This window comes from Cydia fagiglandana, chromosome 17, assembly GCF_963556715.1.
Source record: "Cydia fagiglandana chromosome 17, ilCydFagi1.1, whole genome shotgun sequence".
Taxonomy (NCBI): Eukaryota; Metazoa; Arthropoda; class Insecta; order Lepidoptera; family Tortricidae; genus Cydia; species Cydia fagiglandana.
The window spans coordinates 7,102,142-7,129,556 of record NC_085948.1 but is presented as its reverse complement, the minus strand read 5'-3'; the positions used below and the strand labels follow the sequence as shown (position 1 = coordinate 7,129,556).

General features: G+C 35.4%; 1 protein-coding gene across 1 annotated transcript; it reads right to left on the bottom strand.

The window, feature by feature from the left end:
* On the bottom strand, nucleotides 1–25,615 carry LOC134673010 (protein bowel). Its single transcript, XM_063530964.1, has 3 exons — nucleotides 25,181–25,615; nucleotides 20,782–21,682; nucleotides 1–1,906 (listed from the first exon to the last, which is right to left on the bottom strand). Exons 2-3 carry the CDS (start codon nucleotides 21,663–21,665, stop codon nucleotides 616–618), a joined length of 2,175 nt encoding a protein of 724 aa, XP_063387034.1. The 5' UTR covers nucleotides 21,666–21,682; nucleotides 25,181–25,615; the 3' UTR covers nucleotides 1–615.
* Nucleotides 25,616–27,415: the final 1,800 nt, after the last annotated feature.

The window sequence follows — 27,415 nt, the reverse complement described above, 5'->3', positions numbered from 1 at the left end:
TATAAACCCTACCTAAGATATAGTACCTAAATACCTAAATATTGAAAAAAAGGTATATACATTAATGATTTTCATATTGCTAAACATTATGCTGAATCACTATCAACTTTTAATTTAACAAGATATCCTTAAGAATAAACTTATTTACCACTAAAGGAATAACTAAACAATAAATAACATTATACATAACTAGTGAATAACTAACTTATAAATAGGATTGCGAATGAAAACTAAACCTTAAATAATGTTACAATCAGCATTGATGGGTTCAAACCAAGTTGAGACATATAAATTGTTCTGTTCTCCTTATAATATCCAGATATCCAACAATAACAAATAGAGTAAAACCACAATATTATTTATTATTATAATTTTGATAAACTAATTTTTAAAATTTTCGAGGTAAACAAAACACTGCACAAACAAACCTTATGAGATCTTTACGAAAACCAAATCCACATTGCAAATACATACAAACATACCTCTAGGATAGTACATGATGTGAAATCAATACTTTAACTAATAATACTTTTCATTAATCTAATCTAATACATGTAAAAAAAGTAAATACACAATATTTGTAAAATGCACCAACTTATCATTTATTATCACTCTTCAACGTCGCATAATATCTTCTATGCTGAATCCTTTCTTGGGTCCACTGGACTGGCTTGTCCCTGGTTTGGGATTAGTGTTTGGCTGGATGCCTACTATATTTTTTATCCCATTAGTAATGGAGCTCGAACTCGAATCTTCAGTATCTTTTGCATTAGGCTGCAACAACTCTTTGCAATTAGTTACGCTTGTCGACGTGCCCGGCAACGAATCTTTCGGAGGGGCATGTTTTACAATTAGATCTTGTGCGACCGTTTGCTGTGGTCCAAGTACGGTATGCGGCACGCCCCCGTAAGCAATTTGAGGATGAGGCGGAGGCATAGGTAAACCAAATTTATGATACGATGGCATTCCCATTATTGTAGGAGGAATGCCCACTCCTACCTCCGCAGTCACAAGTGATTGACGGGGCATTGTTAAGTTTGTCGGTTCTGGTGAACGACTCCTGTACACCGGGGCGCAAGTTCTAATATTTTCACCAATATCCGGCGGGTGGCTTCTTTTTCTAAATGGACTGAGATACATAGCAGATGGCCCTGGATCTATTGGCATGTTAGGTACTTGTCCGATCTTGGATGGATCAGGCGGAGCAACTTGATGAAGGTCTCTTCTTATTTGTAGCTGTGGATGACGAATAGGTGGGTCGGACATATCAGTGTAGCGCATTTCCTTTTCTATAATTTCGTCAGATGTATAACGCCGTTTTTCATACAACTCTGAAGATTGGCCGCGATGTCTTTCTGGATGGTGTGGGCGCATAGTATAAGGACTTGCGCGGTCTCGTGGCTCATTGTGGTGGCAGTGGGTCTGTTCGACTGCAGATGGCGATAATGGCCGCGGCCGTTCGATGCTTTGTTCTCTTCCGATGCTCTCGATGGATGAAGATCGTGCTCGTCTTACAGGAGAATGGTCTGGAGACGATAACTCGCCATCGTCATCTTCAAATCCTGGTTCAATGGGTGAACCAGGTCTTCCGATATCTTCTTCGCCTACATCCAAAACATCACCAGGTGGTACATCGCCCACGGCATGAGTAAGAGCATGTCTCCGCAAGTCACAATTTCTTCTGAACACCTTTCCACATGAGTTGCACTCGTACGGTTTGTGGTCGGTGTGTGTTAGCAAATGGGTTTTAAGATTCGATCGCTGGTTGAAACTTCGGCTGCAGACGGGGCATTTGTGGGGCGACTCTTCCATATGGAGGATCTTGTGGACCGCCAGGGTCCTTGATTGGCAGAAGCCTTTTCCACATTCCGTGCATTTGAACGGCTTTTCCTTAGAATGAATGTACCTGAAACAATACAAAAAATAAAGTTAGTTGATTGTTTTATTTGTAATATTAAAGATAAATTACGAAAATGCTGCCAATGCCCTAAAGGCTGGCCACATATTTGCAATATCAATATTAATCAAACCAAAGTTGATCTTGATGCGTACATTTTTACTCATATCGTTAAGTATTATAATTTTCACGCAAATCGCTATCACAAAATTACTCTAAATAAAAAGCACGAGAGAACAAAGTCTTTTTGTTATTACATTCTCGATATTTTTTAGACTATTTGTATGTATTAAGATTCGTACCATAAAGTATCGCGCCTTAATTAAATGTCTGAGAAAGGTGGAGTTAGCTGCGAAACAAGTTCTACAGATCTTTATAATGAATCTTGAAACTATTGAGAAGGGTTCTGGTGTATCTCAAAAGGATTAATAGTTATTGGATTATCCTTTGTACATAGATAGATCGTAATTTATGAATTTATGTGAATAATATCAGGTAGAAATTCTATCTTTCTCTGAGAAGAACTTAATACTCGTACCTATCTACATAATATGTTGCATGGAGATAAAAAAAAAGTTATGTTAATTAAGTCTAAGGTAAGTCTAACCTAACCAATTGTATCCATAAGTTTTTGTGATTTTTCAGTAAATTTGTTTTACTTTATAGTAGGGTGGGGTACCAGCATTTCATTTTCTTTCGAAATCTCCAGATGCCACCTTAAAGGTCTGGCTGAAATTTCCAAATGTCGAACATTTTAAAACATTGGCTGTCCGGCGCAAACGCACCTTGAACGTGATCTGAGTAACCCGAGATCCCAGACTCAAGGCAAGACTATACGCATGCGCGTGAACCTCACCACTTGAAAGACCTCACTTAATTGGACCATTAAACAGTTTAAGAGGTCAATTTAAAATGGTGCCGTTCTACAAGTGTTCGGCCGAATCGAATTACGTTAAAATCATTCTGTGGCCAGTTTGCGATTATTATTATAATGAAGCTTGTATTAAGTTACTAGGCTTCGGGTTAAAAGTTATTTATAAGTGAAGAGTTGATGTCGAAGAAAACTTTCATTTGTAAAGCAAAGATAATACGGAGCTTCGCACTGTAGAACCAATGTAAGTGCATGGAAGTATAAAGAATATCAGTGTTCAAGTAATCATTTGATATGCCTAATACAGTATAAAAGTCAACGGTAAAGGTTAAGCATTAAAAACCTGGGTTCTTTAATGCACTAGGAAGTAACTGTCTGAACTAATTATGACTAAAGGAAGAAGAAAATCAAATCATACAAAAAACATAATTGATAATGATTATAATGAATTTCAAAGGGTAAACAACTTTAACTGTCCTTACATAAATGAGGTCCTGATAAAAAAAAATAATGACAGACGTCACCGTGGCTCAAATTTAATGATAATGACTTTTCAGATTCCTCATCCCGTCAGCCATCTGAAGAATGCGCCACGTAAACAATATACCATTACTCGAACTCTTTAAACAAAAAGGTAAAAGGCACGGAACTAACGCTTAGAAGAAGAACGCAATAAAGACATTTCAACTTTCAGGAATTCATACATTTATAATACTTTTTCTTTCCCTTGGCAGTACAGTTTGTTTCCGTGAATGTCCAGCAGTTAATTTGAATAAGTTCTTGATGTTATCTACCTAATGAAGGAAAGTGGAGTTATGTATTAGGTATAGGTATAACAATATTTGATAAACATGTATGGGGGTCACTTCAAACACAGGTGAATTTTGAAAATGACTACTACGATTAAATTTAGTGGTTTTACTGTTATCTGAATTAAATAAGTAAACGTTTCGATATTTGTATAAATACATCTTCAGTTTCATTTTTCTTCATATTTCTGATGTTACACAGTATCTAGGTGATCTTTGATAGTCTTAAATAAATTAAATTAGTAATTTTTGTTGAGCTAGTGGACCAAGAGATGCAATCGGGGTCGGCCCTCAAACATCTACACATACCTACACATCAAAGAGGCCGCTTTCAAAATCAAATTAACAAGGCAATTACCACGTTGCTACGAAAGAGTTCTTAACAAAGCGGCCCCTGCATACGATACTCTCTATCCAAACAGCAACCTAAAAACCTTTGACCAAAGTAAATTGCTTATAAAGAACGGAATTAATTCACGTCGCAATAAAAAACTTTAACGTAAAAATCAGGGGTTAGAAATGACCAAAAATAATAAACGTAATTAATGACACAAACAAATCTTCTTTCCAACTGCGTTATCGCACCAGTTCGATCAATTCTGACATTAAATAAAATATAAGTAACGTCTGTCTCTTCTTATTATACGTCGAGATAAGATCAAGTTGGACAGTCGCTCAGAATCCCATCAGGGCAATGGAGATTAAAAAAAGGCTTGAAATTACAGAGAGGACCAAGGCCCGGTGCTAATGGTGTACATTAAAAAATATTTTCCATTACTTGCCTGACGAGTAATGCCCACAGTAACTTGAGCTGGCTTGGCGCCGATGGAAAAAACTTTGGTGAAGTCACTTGTGAAATTGGGAATGTTTTTTACTTTTATAACACAAGATAAAAAAGTCGTAAAGGAAAGAAATGATCTACTTAAACCAAACAGGATAAACAAAGTGATATTAAACGAATACCAAACCTCGTAAACGATACTCGTAATGCTAACTCGTACATTGAAGAATTCGTGGATATTTTTTGCCAAAGCATTCATTGAGGTAACAGAATCAAGAACAGGTTCCAGCAGACGTCCTCGTTTCGTTTTATAAACAGCGCGCGAGTTGTGACAACACCGTTTATAAGTCAGGAAAAAAATATCAATCACGTTTAACTTGACTGTATTCGCCATGAACTTCATTTTTCCTTTAACATCGGATAGAATACTTATAGTTTTAGAGTAAAAATTTCTCTCTAGCAATCGTAATCCACGTTCAAAAGTTGTAGCACTAACATTAAATTGCTAGATTCCATCGTAGCTGAACTGACACTAAAATCTCTGAGAGTTATTTTTTCGAAGGTTTTTTTCTGTCCATTCGTGCGTTGGAGATTGCCTATCGAACGATCAAGAGTCCGGTAACAAAATGTAGAGTTACGAATAAGACATTTGAGTTATTGTTTGCTTAAATAGACTAATGTGGTAATAATGTTTTAGTAGGCAAGTAAAAAAAATACTTTGTAATAGTTATGTAGGTACCTACTGTAAAATGAATCAGTTTCGCTCCAGCATCTAAAGTTTTCTTACGGACCGATTCGAACAATTCTTGTAACCGCTGTGACTTCTTATAAGATTTTTTCGAATCGGGCCGTTATTTACGTATCTCAAAATACTACTGATTATTAATTTTTTTGTTTCTGAAACACTTCTAAAAGAGTTTAAACTCTATACAGCCGGAGTGCCACGAAGCTTCAATTTCTCTCAAAAGATTTTTTCCATTGCCTACTTGGTCAGAGTGGCAAGATAGCGTCAGTCAACCAAATGGACGATGCTTTTGATAATATAGTTAGTGTCCTTTAGTTTTTGTCTCTAGAGTTTCAAAACTGGAAAAAACGCTACTTTAGCCTCCTCATTTTAATATTAAGATATACTTAACCATATTTAGTAGGTACTTATTTGCTTTTTGGCGATTCTTTAAATGATTATCAATTTTGTTATTTTTTTTTATTTCTTTCCATAGTAAGAACTCCATAAAGAGGCAAGAAAAACGAAATCCTAAAAATGCGTTTTTATCGTCTGCATAGAGAAAAAATGGTAAATGGTAATGGTAATGGTAGCTTAGTTAACGCCATCCCATTACGTAACGGATAATCGTAAAAAGTCTCAATTAACTAACTTATGAAATTGCTTTTATTAGAAAGGATTAAAGATATACATTTTATTGAAATATATGTAAAGGTATCTTACACAGTATATTTAAAAAGCACTTAATGATTTGATGAAATTGATATATGTAGAGGGAAGTATAGGCTTACATACTTCCCTCTACATATATCAATTTCATCAAATCATTAAGTGCTTTTTAAATATACTGTGTAAGATACCTTTACATATATTTCAATAAAATGTATATCTTTAATCCTTTCTAATAAAAGCAATTTCATAAGTTTTCAGTTTAAAAGTAAGGAGAGCAAGTCCACCGCACGCTGGAATGCCGCGGCATGGGTCAGTGCCCGATCCCCCCTCCCGCCTCCCCCTTCTAGCTCATCTCTCTCCACATCTCTAAGCCTCCTATCGACTAGATTAATCGTACTGGCCTTCTCATTTGTAATTTTAATTATTTTTTTAACGATATTGTGTGTGTTACTAAAACGTCAGAATTGTTTAGATACGAGTTAAAATTGTTTAAGCCCACGGAAAATGGTAGAGTCCGACTAACCTAACTTTTCACCGATTTAAATATATCAAAGTGAGGGAGTATCATATTGTCATCGAAATTTGACAATTTTAATGACATTGCCACATTTTGGTATTGCTAATGCCATGCGGAGTTTGGTCCTACTCTAACAGAATTAAATTTTTGACACAACGGAATCAGTGTCATCAACCAAGGTACTCTTCATATACACCGACACAATTAATTAAACCTAAATAATCAACATTAATATGCAGAAATGTCTCTAAATGCTTATGCAGGTGCATTATGGTAATAAGTAAGCAGGCTTAAATTGAATTTCGCAAAACCCACACTAATGCAGAACGGTAGCGGAATTCAATGCATAAATTTATTCTCAGAAACGGTCACAAACCGCAAACAGACTTGTAAGTAAATCAAAACCGCTTATAAATAGCTTGCATTACCATAATCATGCAATTTGTATAATGAAGTGACTGATTTTCTTATTCACCACTGTTCTACCGTATGTTTCAAAAATACATTTTTTATAGATCGTTTAGAAAACGATGATTTTACATCGACTTTGAAAGTTATGTTAGAAAGCTTTGCATAATGTAAGATTAAGTTACAAGCTCACACACATGTCTTGCTTGAATAATATCTTCATGAAGATTTGAAAGATAAGTATGATGCTCAAAAGCTTGGATTTCTTGAATATTAATTGCCTAAAGATTTTTCACAGGAGATACCTCCGTCCTCTGGCTTTGGATATATTATACATAAAGGCAGAGCTTAAACAACAGTTCTTCTCAGGGCTGTCGCTTGCCCCCACGCACGTTTTATCTCCACAGCCAACTAAGCTGGTTTCCTTTAAGTCGATTTATTGTTATGCTACTAATATCTCAGCGTCAGTAGTAGGACGCCAACGCTCCGTTTGACTTTCAACTAATTAACATGAGAATAGCAGATTTGTTAGAGCTTGTTAACGAACATCTTGAGAAACCTGTCCTCTGAGCGCGCTCCAGTTTGAAAAAGGTACTTTTTACTTGTACTATTCTAATAAGAACTGGATAAATACTGTTATTTGATACATGTTCATGTTAATGCGCAGTTACAATGCTTACGATGTGATAATAGTAATGCGAAATACGTTAAACAGTAAAAGACCCTTGATTATCATATTCTTGAACACTTGCTAACCCATTGTCGTAAATTACGCGATAACGAGCAGCGTCAGCGGTCAGAACAAATTTTCATAAACGAATCTCTATTGCAACATGTATTATAAAGTTGTAGAAATAGAACAGTTGTAGCATTTTGTAAATATTTAGTTACATAAATCAATACTCAAAAAACAAAACGCAAGCCCATCATTGACACAAACTTTTTAATTTTCTAAATACGGTAAATTAATTTTACTAGTTCAATTTCGGAGTAGGAAAAGTTCCAAAACGAAACCACGGAATTGATTTTCATTTGTAAGGATTCACCGCCAGCTCACACCTACTCTTAAGGCTTCAAGAGCATTACAAATTACAAAAGTCACATTATTTTACCGTACAGTCCATAAGCAGAACCAGTATTGACATCGGTAGCAAACACATCAAGTAGTATATGACATTATGCTAATCAGGCAGGTTCACATGAATGTTTTAACAACGACCGAGATACATTAGTATTCTAATTATAAGGCGTTTTTTGCACCTCCGTTTTAACAAATGAGACGTCAATAAACGGAGTCGAATCTTTTTTGTTGGAATGTTATGTGACTTTTCTTAATTATTCTTTGTGAGTTTTCATAGTTTCTTTCCACTGAAATCTATGTTGTTTTCTGATAAATTGTCTTTTCGGGCAATCATTCACACTTTCGTATTGTTTTTACAGGACTTTAACTGTGGTTACTTCTGAAACTAATGCTCTATCAGAAAAAAGTAAGGTACTTAATAAATACAGTCTAGCAAATGTATTTGTCAGTATAAAAAGGCGCAATATTTAAAATTTCTATGGACTAGGTGCAATATACCTACCTACCCTACCTATATTATTTACTTGTAGACTCGTATGTAACTAGCGTATTCATTGGTTCCTAAACTACATACACACAGTTATGTATATAGTAACTATATGAATTGGTGTAGGTACTGCAATGTATTCAACTTTGTTGAAATACTATTTATATACATCACAGTCATTATATTTTATAATCACTGCTATTCTGATGGCTTAAACAGTATGCAATTATTTTAAATTATTATCATATATCAGCGTATCTTGGTGTGTGACCAGAGGAGTCATTACTATGATAGTATTCGTATGTTAATAGATTCTACGTGGGTGTGTGGCTTTCAATCAGTATTCACTTTAGTACAATGACTCATTACTGGGGAGTCATTCTAATAGGTCTGAGTGTAGGCAAGACGATTGCTCGGGCAACCAGTTTAAAAACACTATCCAATTACGCATAGTTCTTATGGATCACAGGGTTACATTTCACTGGTTACTTCGATACTCAACGCGCTCGTATTCAAGAAACTAAAGGGAATACAGAGCCTTTGGTAGACGTTCGGTCTTCAACGCCACATGCTACTTACAAACGAGCCTTTCGCTTTAATGAATGTGCAGTATCCAATCAGTCCAGTTTGAAATATTATCAACTTGACTTAATGACTATTTCTTCTAATAAAGGTTTGTTTAGCTGACTAGTCAATCTTTTAAAAACCTTGGGAACGGAATTTTTGTTAGACTGCTTTCAAAACGCTCATATGTATATGTAGTTTGTAAACAAAACGAGTTCAATACTTTTAAACGTAACTGTTAGTTTAATCAAAATGGGTGTTTTAATTTTCAATAATATTGAAAACGGCCGTAAACGATGCTTGACGAAATAACGTGTATTCACGGAAGAGTGGACCTTGTGGGTCCATTAGCATAATAACCAATAACGGCATACTTCTGCGTACCATTATTGATACAAAGAGTGAGAAAAAAGTTAATCGAAAAATAATAAAGTCCGCATTATAGGGTTGCGTAGTTTCACGTTACATCATTTATTTTCTGTTACCAAAGAAATTCTGTATTCGTCGCGCGGCGATATAAAAACTAAATCCCCGACGCGACGCGACAGGTACGAGGACAAAAAATAAATGGAAAATACTAATGGAGCGAGGCAAAGAGGTTGGGCCGGACGCGGTGTGGTAAGTTAACGTGAGATTGGACCGCTCTCGTTTTGATATTTTGCTGCTAACTCTACAACTCCAAAGCAAGACTCAAGAAAGAAAAATTTTATGAAAAATAATTTCTAAACGATTCTAGACACCAGTTCCGAAATTATCTAACAAAATCTTTTAAATAAAGTTATCGACCCAAAAACGTACTAAAATTCCTACTTGCTCAGCTGGAAATTAAGCAAGGCACTGCACTCATTGACAAACCACTAAGACGAAAGATTGTGTCAGATATTAGTCAGAAGTTATACTTTAGATCATTAAGTAGTATTAAGTAGTACTGAATCCTGTAAGTATAAAAAGTGCGTATCTGGATTTAATTCAAAGTAAATGATTGGCGTCTAAGTGGTTTGCTCCTTCAGATGCAGAAGTGCCAATTAAATATAGTAGCCAATTTACAAAAACCACAACACTGTCGTCATCCATCACATTTTTTACTGCAGTACTTATTAGGTGGCATATAGTGGAATAATGATTTTATTCAAATGTAAATCGATCTGATTGAAAGTCTAATATCAGGAAGATCAATGAGCTAGTTTTCTTTACATTGAATAGCTTTATAAAACAAATATTTTCATGAAAGTTTACTTACACTAAAAGCTAGTCAAGCCGTCACATTATGATAAAGGTTTGTGCGTTATTAAGCGTACTATGAATTTCTCGTCGTTATAACGGGTTTTATTTCGGTTTTAAACAACCCCGAAGTTTTAGCAAGTGTATAGTTCGTAATTTCTCAGAGGCTGTTAAAAACTCGGTCCCTACATCGTACCACAGCACGCTAGCAGCCGGTTCTTGCGCCGGCGCAGCCCAAGCGACGTATTGGGAGCGACGGCAGGCCGCTGCCGCTTCACACTCAATTTCACCTCTGACGGACGCAAACATTTATTGTGCTGCGTATTTGACTTCGCCGTTCCGCAGGTGCTTTACTAAGACCACTTTGATTATACCTACACTTATCCTTAATGTTTTGTTATTTTTATTTGATTTTCAGCTAAGTCTGAAGTAAGTATCTGAGATATCAGACATCCAATATCAGCTCAAATGTGTCTGGTGGACAAAGATTTTTCTCAAAAATATCCAAGACGACCGGTTGCGCGGCACCTTTCAGTATTAATTGTGAAGAACAAATATGAGGTATATAAGATCCACAGGATTTTACTTTTAAAGACGAGTTAGGTATACAGTGATTTTTTAAGATAAACTTTGAATCCTCATATCATTACTTTGCTTAAAATGACACGCTCTCAAGATTCGAGGCCAATTCCAGTACACATAAAAATTGATAAGATTAAAATGAGAAAACACAACTGTATCATAAAAGTAAATGCTTTAAAAAAGGAAAGAGACGAATCGATTGAAGTAGCTTAGGAAGTGATACTTCAACTTGCTCGAAACAAGTTCTACTTATCAGATTTATAACTCTGGCAGTTGATTCATGACGGTCTCAGCTTGTAATTACGCTGGGGTCTCTCGATACCATTAATCAAAGTATATTGATAGATCCGAGCTATGTACAAATCCAATTAGAGTTCAGATCCTTCCTACAATTTTCTTATATTCAATAATTTAAGATTTACGATACACATACGCAGAGCTGCAATTAGGCCAAATGGGAAGAGTGTTAATTTTGGTTTAGTCGTAAATTTGGGTTTAGTACTGAATGTAATTGGCTCTAATCGTCTGCAATCGGCGTCTGGTATTCAACATTTGATGTGGTTAAGTCATAACAAGGTTGATACTCAAAACTGTTGATTACTGTTGAGCAGCAAGTGAGTTTATATATGATACACATTTAAGTGCTGAAACCAAAATTAAATAATCATAAGAAATTAAAAAAACACATTTCAATTAGATCTAATATTATCTTCGATATGTACTCATGATTCAAAGGAGTACACATCCCAGTGGTTATTTATTAATATCGAATTGAAAATTGCTTTAATGTAACTGATCTATTTCGATTCTCAGCCTCAAATAACGTGTTTTACAAAAAAATGCCTAACTTTATTCACGAATGAGTTATTAACACAATTAAAACATTTAACAGTCTAATCTTAATATTATGCTTTTAGATTGTGAGAAAAAGGACTTTATAAAGCCGCTAGACGTTAACCCAGAGCATAGTAATTGGTCTCATTAAGCTCGAATCTAGTCCCAATCCTGTCTCGACTAATAAATATTTATTGCTTTCCGAAAAACTTCTTAGTCGATCAATGCTTTTAATCTCTCATAAAATCGATCTACGCGCTTAACAGATTAAAGATGGTTGGTCTCTGCTCAGAGGTAATAAATAACGTGATTATTTCCTTTTGAAACTGGCTTCACTATACTGTGAGTCTTTTTTCGAGTTAAATCAACCGAAAGACCACTTTGTTAACGGGATTAAGAAGAAACTGGTGAGTAGGTTTTTTCTGACTTTATGAAACTGCTACCTTTCATTCAACAAAAGCTGTCTCAGATGAAATTATTTTTGTCAAAAGGTAAAGCCTTACGTGTTTGAAACGTTTGAATTTAAAATTATTTTCTCACAGAAATGTGCTTTGAATAAATGCTTTGTAATCGCAATTTAAATAGCTGCATGGAGGAAAGCCATGGTTACGCGAGTCAAGGGTTCAAGCCATCAAGGACAACCGGTCGAACAGCAGTATGGCTTTTAAGTCCCGTGGTTACCTATCTAGGTACTTACTTTTAAGATACCGTCAAGTATTACTTTTTTTATTTTTCTTATTGTTGAAGTATCTCAACGTACAGTACGTCGGTATTAAAAGTTATTTATATCTACTTAATTAAAAATCTTTTTTACTAAATTAATTTACTGACAACAAAGCTATAAACTAATACAATTTACTACGTTTATTTGTAAAAAAATGCAAAGTATATTTTTTACACAAAGATTTTTTCTACTTATATGCCGCTCATGCCGTAAAAAACCTCTACCAGGTTATTTAACCTTACTTTGTGTGGCTTGTGTACAAATATGTGCTGCGTCAGTGTGTGTGTTCCTATGGATTTTATCTGAGGTAGACGTCGTCGTATGATAAATGATCGTACAGAAAGTCGCCTCAACCTCTTTCTTCCATAAGTTCATAAATAACAATGGTATCTAAGGCTTAGGAATAATTTCAAAACTTGTTTTTGGGGACAGTCAAGCAGCCATTTCGTTTTAGATTCGACGTCTACTAATGTTACACGTCACGGGTCAAAAGATAGGATTCCTTCTAAAATAGAATTTTAAATGTATCTGTGAGAATTTTTGTTATTTTTTGAAGATAACAATCACGACAACGCTAACTATTATAGTTCTATTACTTAATCATATCCCTTCGGCAATATTACTTAAAATAAATGTATGTAAAGAATGCGGCATTAAACATTACAGACACGCATCCTAAAGTAAAAAAAGCATTTTGTAGTGAGAACGCATTCTTGTAAAATGTTCCCTTAGTCCTTTAAATATAGATGTAATCATAAAATTGATGTGAAAAGATGTAAGAACTACCAATTATAATGCTTAAGTTATGTTAAAGTTTTCATCTAACGTTATCCAGATTCGTCAAAGCATGGTTTCGAAATAGTTTCACAGGTAACGTTTACTATTAATTACAATATTCACATGCAAATATCGGAGGGTCGTAGAGTCAACAAGGCGTCGTCAAGCAGTGTGGGCTGGTTTAGAGGCCTTAGGTATAGTACCGGTATACACGCCGTCACGTTTGTTTGTTCAACCGACCGGTCACTGTTTGCTCTGAGACTCCTCGAAAGCACTCGGAAATATTTTGAGCTAAGAACTCTTGAGCAAGCAATAAGTGCCCGGTGTTGAATTTAAGAATGAACGGAGTACGTAACACAGTCGTGGACGAAGGACAAAATATTGTACAAAAAAATGTGGTAACAAAGATGGAACAAAAGGAGACGTAAGAGATAAAGAAAACGACGTATGACGTTAAGCATTAAAGTTCAAGAAATGCATAATAAATCCGTTAAGGAAAATTTGCTTCTGAGTTCTACAAAAGCACTAATGTAATGATATGGCTACTACAACTTTAACGGCATTTTAAAACTGGATTAAGTAGCAGAGAAATGCCAAATCGACGATAAGCATACGTCTTGTCAACCCACGCGGTAGGAACGAAGATAAAATATCAGCTTAGTCATTTTGACCGCTAAGCGTATCGAAAGAAGGACTAAATTCGTTCGGCTAATTATTTGAGGCTTTTACCTCCCGTTCTTGATTTCGACATAATGTTGAACACTATTCCTATTGTTTGAACATGGACCACATACCACGAAGAACTCATTAATAACGTTTAAAAGAACGTCTACAAATTCGAAACGCCGGTCATGCGAAACTCTATTGAATTTGTTTGAAAACTTAATATGCTTAGATGAAACAAGTTTTATTCACACTTAGTATTTGGTATTCCAACCAAACCTACATCATGTTTTGATTTAAGTAATAACTTGCAAGAATCTCCGAGGCGGATTATAAATTCCTCGAGGGATTAGCGCAAAAAACCTCGTTCTGAATAGCTACCATTTCGTGCTGGGAATTTATGTGGTAGATGACCTCTGTTAATAATACTATGGTGCACTGGACACAGAGTTATAAGCTCAATATATTTGACCAAGCCGTGAAATAATTTTCACGAGATTTATAATAGTTTTGGTGGCTTACATCAACACTAACCTTAGAATGCGTAAATGGATTCATAAAGGTTAACAAAATTTAAAAATAAATGATGGATGAACTACAAATATTAAATGCAAAAAAAGTCCTAAACAACAATAAATAATGGAATAAAAAACTTAAGAACCTGAATCATGCGAATCCTAAACTTAATTGGTTCGATGCAGCGACAAAAACTGTTTTGCAACCTAACACGCAAGCGTGTTGAGTATAATTTAGATGGTAATAATGCCTGTCTGTATCGATTCGATAAAATATTGCATCTACTATTATAGTTGCCGTGGCAGCTGCTATTATAAAAGCGGTTCCTAAATGGACCTGCAAAATATAGGTTCATTTTCGGAAGATTAATATACTGAGGTAATTTTCTTGCGCACTTTCCTTAATTTTACCTAATAAAACAAATATATTTTTTTAGGTTAGAGAGGCAGGTAAAAAAATAAATAAAACACAAACTTAAAAAAGTATATAACTAATTGCGCAAGACCGAGCATGGCCAGAAAGAACTTTCAAAAGCCAATAAGAAACTGTGAAATCGACGAGCGGTCCGCGCGTTTGTAGCTAATTATTCAACATCTTAAAGTCACGATTATTTCTAATTCGTACGTAGATTTACAACTTAGACTATATACACTTTAGACAACCTGCATTTAAATGAGTACAATTATTGAAGCTTCACAGAAAAGTACTTTTCTACATCTATGGATATTGTGCTTCAGGCAAAGTCAACGTTAAACACTTCAGATCCGAAAATGACTATAATAAAAGAGTGAATTTAGATTCGAAACCCGGTTTAATATATGAAAATTGGGTCTTAACTGTGTCGTTGATGCAGTTTTATTGTTATAACGATTGGATACCATTATGATAAAAATTCAGAGATCGCGTGACAAAACTCGGATCGATCGAAATGGGCCCAACAGATCCGCATATTGCAGATTTTTGCCACCAATTTGTAAATATTTTAGTGAAAACGGCGCCCGAGGATGCTTGGTGTTACGATTAAATTGGTATTTGCATGATAATTTCAAACTTATCCGTAGGCTAAAGTGTTGTTCCTGCGACCGAGTCCACCTGCCCGATTTGATTTATTATGGATTCAGTATTAATTTGATATCCCTTTTTGCCGAGGCCCCTTGAGCTATCTGCGCGAGCGAGTGGAGGTCTGCCCAAGCCCTATTATGTGGTGGTCTCGGGCGAATCATAATTGCATATGAGCGCCGAGATAAAATTATGTTCAATGCAAAAATATTTTTATAAAGACTTGCTTGGCAAGCGACGCTGTCCAGAGTAAATTAATGAATTTAATGATTATTTTATAATATCGATGAGTATTTTAATTGCTTGCTTATTTATCAAAAGCCTTTAAGTTGGTGCTTATCAGATATCAGCACCCTTTTAGAAGATTTTTATTAGAGGCACTAAATATTTTCTACAAGTCTCATAAAGGTTTTAATATCAAGTTGAAGTTAAAGCACGTAGCTAACTCGTAGGCAAGTTAAACGGAACGAGTACATGCGCGACAAGAGCTAGTTTCACGTATATCTAGTAAGTAAACCGGTGAATTCGTAGAAACCACGAACACTTATTACACATCCCAGTAATAATATTCTCCAACGTTTAACCATATACGCAATCTTGATTTCGGAATAACTACACTTTAGAAACTAAATGTAATTACGCTAACCCGTCCTTTTGAATATTAATGCCGATAACCGCATCTTCGAAGCGATCGCCTCATTATTTGCTCACTTTTTATCGAAAAATTAAGTGGTCGAAAACTCAGATCCAAAACTTTTTTCGATCGATGGCGGATAAGCCGCGGTCGTTACGTTTCTTATTTACGTAAGGCCGGTTGTTGTTCATTAAATATTCATGAAAATTTATCGACGGAGTTCAATTCTTGTATGTCGAGAAATTTTCACATGGGATATCGCGGCATGTTTTTGCGAGCGTGATGGATTTTTACGTATAATAACCGTGGTGTTTCTTGTCCTCATATAGGACCTTCGCGTTAAAGGCGTTGTGGTTTCGGGTATTAATTATGGCCGGATATAATAACCTGGTATTATGCAGGTCTTGTGCGGTGCATCTCGATTATACGGCAATCTTTATGTGCTTGCGACAAAAAACGTAACCACGGATAATTATGGCGGTACTGTGATGAGCTCACATTCCTTTAATTTTTTGTTGCTGAGGACACATATTTAATTGTTTTAACCTCCATTGATTGTAGAAACACAACGTCCATCATTTTAAAAGTTGGATATTCTCAACAAATAAAATATAATTTTAGTAAAGACAAAAACAATATTTTTATAGAAAATTTTTCAGAACGAAACTGGTTCATCAATTTCTAAATACAGTTTGGGCAGCTTTTAAGATCTAAATGTGCCTAAAATGTTCAAAGCATTTTGTAACTACCATTCAATACCTGACCAACAACTCTGAAATGATAAGGCGGAGCGAGAGCGAGAAGTATTAAATTGCCTTTGAATTTGAAGGTATAAAGCCGGTAACGTCAGCATAGGTAATCAAGCTAAAGTTGGAATGTTAAATTAACACGAAAACCGTGGGATTTAAGTGCAAACAAAGATTAATGTAAATATAAATTATATTAAAAATTATATTATGCTCTAATTACTTGAACCGAAACAGTAGAGAGAACAATGATTTAGTTATTAGGATATTACATTTAACATTACGATAATTCCAAATAACAGGATGATATCAATTAAGGTCCTACTTAGTATACGTTGGTTAATAAAGATCTATAAGAATCATTAAAAAAAAGGAGAAAAAATCACTTATGATTGAATAAGAATGCGACAGAAATTGGACTATACAGTCTAGGTATGTACAGTAGATACTTTTTTATGTCCAATCGTCCCTAAATTTTCTATCGTACCTATTGTTACTGCAGACTCTACCAATCTTCTTACATTGTCGAGCCGACCAATAGAATCGGATGAGTCATCAGTATCTAAACTAATTACCAAAAGGAAAAAAAACACGACTTAATGTGAGACGAAATCTCAGTCAGGCATTTGGGTCCATCAAAAATCATTACATCCGTAATACCAAGCTCTGTTGTTTGGAATTTTGTTTAAGAGGGGGCAAGCAAAATTGTAGTTTTTATATTGACTTTTTCACGTTATAAGGATGACTCACGTTAGTCACGTTAGACCGAGCCGTGTCCGGGCCGGAGCTTCATACTTTTCTATGACATGACAGGTGATCACGTGATACTTTCCATAGAAAACGACGCGCCGGAAGCTCCGGCCCGGACACGGCCAGTTCTAACGTGAGTCATCCTTAAATCAAGGGCGCATGCTATGAAATATATCATATAGAAACTAGACTATAAATTGCAAAGGGCCATCTAATTTTTTGGCTATACCGTATTTTATAGGATTTGTATAAACCAGCCGTATTTTCAATTTTATAAAGTCGTTATATTATTGAACAATCAATATTTTAAAGCAGGAATAATAGATTATTCAATAGTTTGACGAATTTTATTTAATTCTTTGTATTTAATTTTTTATTTATGGGAAAAGACAAAGGCCTATTAACATTACATTTATTCGTACCTACATTGCTCAAATTAAATTACTTCTGTCAATCCGTATAAAGCTCCTTAATACGACTAATGGTTATTTATTTGACTGTATCGTAGCAGTATCTAGAGATCGACGAACTTGACTGACGCGATAAGATTGACAAGGAATTCCATCAAAAAACTATACCAAAGATCTTTATCACTGATATTATTGTTTTACAGCCTGATACCGAGTTCCAAGTAAATTGACGCAAAAGTGTTAAAAGGGACTTTACAGCGTTATCGAAGTAATTAAGAATAATCTTTGTGCTGGTTTACTTAAATAACCGCAATAAATTTAAATCCCTTCATTTCTTTGTTGTTTCTAAAACAACAACACAACGCAACGCAATATGTTGCTTCATCCAAACAAGACTACAGCTCATACTCAAGAAAACTAAGTGCAAAATAGGTAACTAGCATCCGAAACGTAAACAAAAACGGTAACTAAGCCTTTGAACACCGCATAGCAGCATCTAAATTTAACATAAAGGTGACCATCATAATTAATCAAGACGGACTTCCTAGTAGCCAGCTACAACAATCGGGTAACTTTATAAATATTCCGTTTCCAAGTAGCGGGGCGGATGCACACTCAGCTTAACATCTGCAACTCGGGTTACACCGGCTGCGTTACGTGCATATAAATTAGAATTTTATACGTATAACTATGATCAGCGCGGCAGAAAATTAAAATGTGCAAGAAGCGGATACAGGCGGCCGTAATTACCAGTTATTATTAAGTGCATGCGTTGGCTACCTGTTCGGCTCCGCATTATAAAAAGCATCACGGCAACCACACATTTGCATTGCGTCGCTGTGCCTACAAAAGTCGCTATGTGATTTTTGACGATTTTTAGGTTTTAATGCCATTTTGAACCTTATTTCCATACGCATATGCTCCAAAAACAGCGTTGAGCTTATTTCACTATTTAAGGATTTAACAAATGTAGGTATGTGATGCCCATACAATGAATGCTCTTCCTATAATCGCTAACTGGAATAAATCACATAACTACATTAGCTTTCTTCAACAGCAATTACAGACGTGCGCTCGCTATGTCATTCTTGACACATAACGATATTTTCTACTAGTTTATTGAAAAATGATTAGATGCGCTTGCGCCCGATATGTAGTTCCTCGCACATAGCGATAATTTTTGTACAAGTTGGAGTCGATGCTATGTTCCCAGACCATGCCTGTTACGACACATGGCGGAATTTTCTTATAACAATCCAGTATCCAGTCTACCGTATGTTATTACGTGTGTGTACAAATAATTCAGTTTTGTGAGTTTTCGTTACAAGTTGTTGGCAGTTTTAAAGGTAACAAGTGAATGAAAAATTACATAAAAAATAGAAATATGTTTTGCCTATTGTATATTTACTTATTTAAGTACTGCGGAATGGAGTATCGAGACAAACCATTCTGGTTTACCGATGCTTTTGGATCAAAAAATTATGTAATATTGATTTATCTCTGATAAAATTTTTTTAATAAAGTTAGCGCAATGTACTTTATAACATGAACATGTAGTGCATTTATGCATTACTTAAAGAAAAAAAAATCATGTTATTTTATAGGACATTCTTACACAGATTGCCTAAGTCCAACAGTAAGCTCAAGAAGGCTTGTGTTGTGGGTACTCAGACAACGATATATATAATATATAAATATTTACATACATAGAAAACAACCATGACCAAGCCATGACTCAGAAACAAATATTTGTGTCATCACACAAATAAATGCCCTTACTGGGATTCGAACGGGGTCCTAAGGTCTCATCGCATAATCATTGATTGTCATAATGTAATGTTACGCATAAATCTCTTTTCGCATATTTTTTCTCCAACTGAAACAGAAAGTATTTTCGAAAATATTTTGCATTGCAAATGGTTTGTGTTATAATTTTTCAGAAATGTTAATATTTCCAGCACAATAACAATAATGCGAAATGAGTTTTATGCGTAACATTACATTAGGACAATCAATTATTATGCGACCCAATATGGACCCGATTCGAACCCAGGGCCATCGCCTTCACAGGCAGGGTCAATATCTTAAATACAAATGGTTTCTTTTCAACTCAGCTAGGCAATATCGTGTCGTGTTTAATATTGTAACACAAACTTAGATAATAAATGAAAAAAAACAGCAGTAAACATCAGACAAATACATTATTAATTATTCATGTCTTTTCAAAGTAAAATAATAAGTACCAGAATATATGTAAAAGAGTCGATTGAATTATTTTTTCGTATACTGTGTAGAAAGAAGTTTAAAGAAATATTAGAAGACAACAAAATTTCAATTTACAAGCCACGCAAATACCGCAGTGACCCTTGTGTTGCCTACAAACAAGGAAATATTAATATGTAGTAATATCTAGTGATAATAAAAAAGTACGTAGACTATTCAATCATAATTAAATTTCCATTATATCGACTTAAAAGTTTTTTTTTCTGTTTTATTGAACACCCCCATCATTTTATTTAAATCTACCTATGAACTGGTTAAGACACTTAGCGGTTTTTACGACTAAAACAAAAATCGCTATGTAACATATTTATAAAAAAATATTTTTTTCACACTATTGAAACTAAAATATCATTTCAGGTAATTCCGTAATATATGTTAAAGTGCAAATACTTTTATCATAAAAATTATGATTTGAATATGTTCAATAGTTATCGAAATAAACAGTTTTTTGTGTCTCCTGTAAAGTAGGTTAAAAACACATGGCGACTTTTGTAGGCACAGCGACGATTGGCGCTCTGGTACTATTAAAGTTCTACGCGAAATATCATTTCTTATTAAATCATTTCGTACTAAAACAGCTCATGTTCACCCTTTGAAATATTTTTTCAGAAATATTTAAATTTAGATTTTTGAAAGGTGTAAACGTGGACGCAAGAAAAATGAGCGGTAGCGTTTTCATACTGAATTAAAGCGGCAAAGCACGCACCATGTGCAAGTAGTCTTATATCTACTTCACCTAATAGGCAAATTATCTGTAAGTGCATGTCTTACCTGTGGTCTCGTAAGTGGTCTTGCCGACGGAAAGCCTTGCCGCAAATGTCGCAGGAGTAGGGCCGCTCGTCGGTATGCGTCCGTTCGTGTATCAGCAGGTTATAGGACTTTGTAAATTGCCGGTTGCAGAATTTACATATAAATTGCTTCTTCGGTCTAGATGCTCTTCCTGGAGCTCTCAAAAGCCGTCTATCTAGGTGAGGATGCATTTGGTGTGGCCCAGCGCCGGGTGGGAATAAACCTGCCCCAGGAAATGTAAAACTATTGGTGGCAGTAGGAGATGGCCCGGGAGCACCAAGGAAAGCACCAGGTGGCCCGTATATAGGCGGTTGTGAAGAACCATCGGTCATGATTCCTTCAATAGACGACGCGCGGTGGTGTGGTATGAGCATTGCTGCAGCAGCTTCCCTAAGAGCTACTTCTTTTCGCTTTTCAACCATCATAGCCATCAGATCAAAAGAATTCCTTTTAGGAAAATTACCCGAAACTCTATCGGGGGAGCCTTTGGCTGGTTCAGTTCTGTCCCGATCTAACATTCTTTCTCGTTCAATAATCTCTGAGGGTATTAAGGCTGGATGCATTTCATTGGGATACATCATTGGATGCATGGCTCTGGTTGGGACAACTGGGACAAAGGCCGATGATTCACGATGGTTTGATGAAAGCAGTGAGCCCGCAGTCATCTGTCGATGATAGGGCAATGGTGGGGAGTCAAAGCTTCCGCTAGGGTTTCTTCCGCTAGAAGACGGCCGCTGGGGCGCTCTTTCAGCTGAACTTGCCAAGAACTGGTCATGTCTCGAGCGTAATGGGGCCGTAACAGGTGTGTCTGTGACAGGGCGCGGTGTGGACGCCCGAGAAACAACCGTGCTTCCATTTTCCGACATCACGACGTAAAATTAATCTGCAAACAGAAAAAAAATTCATTAGCTTGGATGTTACTTTGTAGCTTCGCGATTTGAGATACAGGTGTGTTTATTTATCTGTTTAATAGTTCACGTAGGTCACCTCACTTGTGTTTTCCGAACGATTCTTATCTATATTGGCTTTCACTTGATCGTAAGTTTGATAAACGATCCCAATCTGACCGGTTGCATGTTCATAATCTCCCACCAGTTAAAAGCTGGTGTTGACCATTAAGATTTATGGATCGAGAAACATGCTTAATTAAGTAGCTCTACATTGTTTCCAGGTATCTATTACCATAAAATATTCATTATTTCTCACGTGGACTTCGTACATTTTTCAAAGTGCCGACCGAGTGGTAACAATTTGATGCAGAGTAATTGAATCCCAGAGTTCTTGGTCTCCGGTTGACGCTGTACAGCGACAAAGGTACGGAATGATTAGTATACATTTCTATAGAATGTGACGTTTTATGCAGCGTCGGTGTCAACCGGACCTAAAAGCAATCTATTATCTTTCTGCAACTTTTCCCTTGACTTTAAATGTACCCACTTGACTTTAAACTAGCACCTATAAAAGGTGCTTTTCATTGGTTTCAATCCAAGATGTTTATTATTTTTAGTGCGATCATTTGAGAGAATATACTAGAATAGTAATCCTATTAATTATTGCCTAATGCATCATTCATCAGTTTCGATTCCGATAAATTCTTGGCTTCTGGTGATATTAGACATGCAAATGATGATCGTATTTATATTTTAATACCAGTATTGATGTCGATTCATTCATGAATAAGGTATGATCACAGTTATTCATTATAAAATAAAAAGTTTTTAGACATGCCCATTACAAGCATAATGCTTATAGTAAAATTGTTGTGGATGGTCACAAATCGTATCATTTTTTAATCAAAGTATGTCTTTGCAGTACGTAGGCAGTACTGCAAAGACATAACTACGAATATTTATTACGATTCTCCTAAAAACAAAAACTCTTTTTTTTATTCTGTTTCCTTTAAAACAGACTCAAACCCGTTAAATCTGTCTTTCTCCGTTCTTCACTATTTGTATAAGCTGAACAACATCTCTGAATAGAGGGCCATCACCAGATTTACGATTTGTCCGTCTATTACCAACTGAAATTAGTATCACGGGCCAGGGACAATAAAACTGACGCTTCGCTTTACTGCCGTGGTTGTATGGCGCGTATGTTTTCATAAGATTTCCGGTCTCTGCGACTCGTGTGAGATTTTATGTCTTGCTGGGTTTTAATGACTGGTAATCCTACTGTGATAATTATATATTTTAATACAAACGTGTTTTTAAGGAAGTCGCAAATGAAACAAAGTATGCATTCATGATCCTCATCCTCGCATACTGTTTCCTATTCTCATTTGATTTTAAATATATTATCCTTAGTGTCTAATTCTAGTTCTATCCAACTGTTACCTACAGTCAAAACTTTTTGTACATGTCAGTTACCTACGGCTTCATAAGATTAATCTTAGAATCAATTTATTCAAGCGAGATCGAAAACGACGGCGTGCCAGGTCCACATTTCACTACGCGTTGCCCGTTCTACCGTAAAAGCCTTCTGATTTTCCATCCCTTTCACTCGACCATCTGGCGTTCATTCTTTCTCGCTTGCACTAAGGTTACGGCTGATCGAGTTTCTACCATCTTACTCGCTCCAAAGCGGTGAAATACTTTTATCTCGACTTCGGCTCGAGGATTTTTAAGATATGAATTCAGACACTGCAGTAAGTACCAAATGGAGTCGGATATAACTGGTCATTTCAATAAAAATTTTAAAAGAAGGTTTTAGTAATCGGACTGGGGAGTTTAAAGCCGTTTACTGATAGCAATGAGGTTTCTTGGGAACCTGTTCAGAGACGGTTTACATTAGTTTAAAAATCTGGCGTCGTCCGTACTTAATGTACCTCTATTTTATAAAGTTACGCATACGTATGTGGTTCAATTCTTTAAATTTAAAAGCAGGAACTGTGAATTATGATAGGGTATCGTCAATTCTCACTGAATATAACATTGTGATCCTATTATTATGCAAGCAGATGACTTTAATCATCGTTACATAATTAGTATGTAGGTGGCAAAAGCTCCAGTTACAATTATTGATGCACTTGCATTACCAAATGAGCCTCTGTATACTAAATTTGTAAGCATTGTGTATATTTGAACTGTACTTCATTTGTAATAAAGTACCTATAAATAATGAATATCTTGTGTTGGAAAACTTTGAGGCTCTTCCTAAATTACAAGGATCTCAATTATTTATTTACTTGTACTGAAGAAATAATTGCTGTCATAAACTTTTCCAAACTCTTGAGTCACGTAACTCGTTAAATCCAAACTTTGGAAGACACAATTAAGTTTGGTTAGATAATTCATTTATATACAAACAATTAAGTTTATTGGTGACATTTTACAACGCAGAATTAAAAGCCGTCACCGCAAGGTTTTGTTCGACGATAAATATCACTCGAGATATGTGTGATTCTAGTAGATTACCAATCTTATCAGTTGATGGTGAAGATTAACTACTATTTATTTAGCAATTAAATAACCTGATGCTTCCACCGTGTTACTGGTAGGTACGTTCATAACGTTTTAGCGGTTGCTTTTGTACTGCGATAACGGGCCATTATCGTCGATTATTTTGACATTGTGACTAACAACAGCTTTGATAGCTTTTCAACTGTTCTTTAAAAGCATTAGGGATAGTGTTTGGATTACATTACCTACTTAATCTGATAAGAGTATACATCACTGCAGTGGTATTGGAGTTGCTCAATATTGTGTTTCAAAGTAAGAGAGTTCCCAACCAGTGCGTTAACATACCAACCAGTAGGCGTCACGAGACTAGTGAGGGGATTGGTCAAAATGGTGAATGCCTCACTAAGACTAAAGATGTAGATTTGCTTGACAATATCTAAAGGGGGTATAAAATACCTCTGAGCTAGAGCAATTGTGGACTAACCAAACAATCAAGAGATGAACAGAAGTGAGAAAGCTGTACAACTGTCCCGCTATGGTGAGCCATGCTTTGAAGAGGGGCTTTGTTGACTTTAAACCGCAACGCTTCTTTACAATCAAGACTTCAATGGGATTGTTATCTCTACCTACCGCAAAAAGCATATCACAGTAGGATTATCATCATAAATTCTCAGCCTTGACAACTGAACCGAGACAATCTTACACCTAGATAATTACTGCGAAACACAGTGGCAGGAAGCATTTAAATAATCATTAAAGACAACGGTGTAAAGCACAAGAACAATGGGTAAGCCGCAGAACTAATTCTCAGAATTGTTTTATTTTCTACGGCATCTGCTGGGTAAACAATAACACCCCAAGTCACACACATGACTTGACTATAAAACAGGTAGCGATAATCAAGTGCACCCTGCCTACCCAATTTATTCCACATCCGTTGTATTAAATTACCCCATAAATAAAAAAAACTTAACAGAACTCACAAGGCGTCGACGGGTTGGCCGATCGATCGTCAGATGTCCAACCCTCCGGTAGTCAGGTAGTTGCCCACAATGTTTCCAAACGCAAGGTCCGCAGACCCACAATAGAGGCTCATTGCAATTTTTTGTCACATTTCACAGTCCAACCGCAGTGGCTTCAACAGGTGAATAGGAGATTAGTAGATGCGAACATAACAATAGCCGCACTGCACAGGTCATAAAACAGTTAATAGGCACGGTGAGTGAAAAAGTTACTGAATATATTTATCACTTGTCACATAATGTCACGTATCACTTCACTTATGTTCGGTTCACTGTAATCCGTTTTATGGAATTTGGTGGAGTTTCACTTTAGTGTTTATCTGTGGCGTGGCATGTGGCGTAGAGGCTGCGCGTGCGTCGTTGGCGCGCGACTGGTGGGAGTCAAGAGCGTACTACCGCGCCTGCGTCGGAGGCAGTAGCGCTCCCGTAGCGTCGCCCCGCGCACCCCCGCCGCCCGCACCACCAGATCGAAGCCTTCTGCCTTCTGTCACACTGTTTTACTTTTGGAGCGATAAAAAAGGGATATCTCTGGATTGTTTATTTTTCGTGTTAGTAGCTTATAAGCCACGTAAATTAACGCCGCCTGGTTCGTTGTTCACGAATATCGCTCGGCCTTGCTAATTGATTTTTTTAGCGTCTTCAACAGTTTTATTTTATATGCAAGGAGAGAGAATAAATAAAACGCTTTTTTATATTTTTCTCATTTATTACAACGAAATCTATCGATATAGTCACATAAATATTTAAAAAATCACCTATTACACGAACATGTCCCTTTCTGATTCCCAATCTTTTAATGAAATATGGGGCGTAAATTGTTAACAATATTAAATTTCTATGGATACTACACGACACAATATGGCAAAAACCTATATTTTCAAATAAATAAAATTTATATTGGCAACTTCCTTAATATAATCTGGCACAAACTTTTCCTAAACAAAGTTATACTTTTAATGACGACGATTCAAATAGGTAAATACGTATTGATATTATTCCCTTTTCTCATATTTCCCTCTTTAATTACTTACTGAACACATTATAATTCTATTTTTATCTTAAACATTTCGATAGTTCTATAAATTACAAATAAACATTAAAACTATATTTTATAATGTGCTTAAATATTTTTTGCGATTATTAAACAGGATTTCAATTAGCTTATGCGCTAAACACTCACTAATATAAGGCTACTCTATCTAACCGAATACCGTTAATATTCAAGTCTTTTATTTATTATTTTTAACATATTTGAGCTTTAACGTGATTATTTATGTACATATCATCGTCATGGATTTAAATTCACTATTATTTATCAGATTAATGCACGATTTAAGTCACCTAGTATGGACCACGTTCTAATGGGGAAATATATTAATATTGAATACGTGTGATTCTTAAAATACGTTTTTATAATGATAATGTGATATATTACGCATATTCTGTAACCCACTAAACGTTACGGTACTTACAATTTGTACAAACGAAAACTAAATTAATAAATTTATACGTTAATACAAAAATCACAACACTGATACAAATCACGATTTGAATAAAGATCTTAATACAAGGGGTTACAGATACATGACTTCTTAAAGTTACATAGACTGTGCTTTGTAAAGCCAAAGATTTAATATTTCTTAATTAACAGACTTTGGCACATCTATATTATTAGGAATATTATATTCTGTCTCCTAATAAAATTCTTCTACACAATACAATAGATAGTGAATCGTTAGGAATATTTCCACCTAAATTTATAATTTTAATACCCGCACCGAAAAGTTCTCTAAATCTCTATTATAAATATTAATATTTTATTTAAAGTCTTCGTGACTTCAATATTTCATGTAATTCATTCAAATACATCAATTTTGCATATCAGCCTAAAATGTATGTTTCCACATATTTATTCTTAACAATAATAGCATCATTTTTGATACGGTTATAAATTTTTATAAGCCTTCTAGAAGCGGTATTTACAATATATTTAGCTTCTTTTCTTTCATTTATAAGCTAATTCTGTGATTAATATATTATACTTACATTTATATGTGTTTCTAGTTATAATTTTGACCATTTAGTACACGAGCTTCATTTTGAAGCCGTTTTAAATGAATTCAATTGTTTACTCTATACATATTTACTTTAGATACTTTTCGCACTCACCAATACAATAAGTGCATACCGTATGTA

What these genes read in the sequence shown, in the direction of transcription:
- LOC134673010 (XM_063530964.1), bottom strand. Translation starts at nt 21,665, where the DNA reads ATGTCGGAAAATGGAAGCACGGTTGTTTCTCGGGCGTCCACACCGCGC. An exon ending in GACCACTTACGAGACCACAG is followed by an intron (nt 1,907 to 20,781) that starts GTAAGACATGCA and finishes GTATTGTTTCAG; the next exon opens with GTACATTCATTCTAAGGAAA.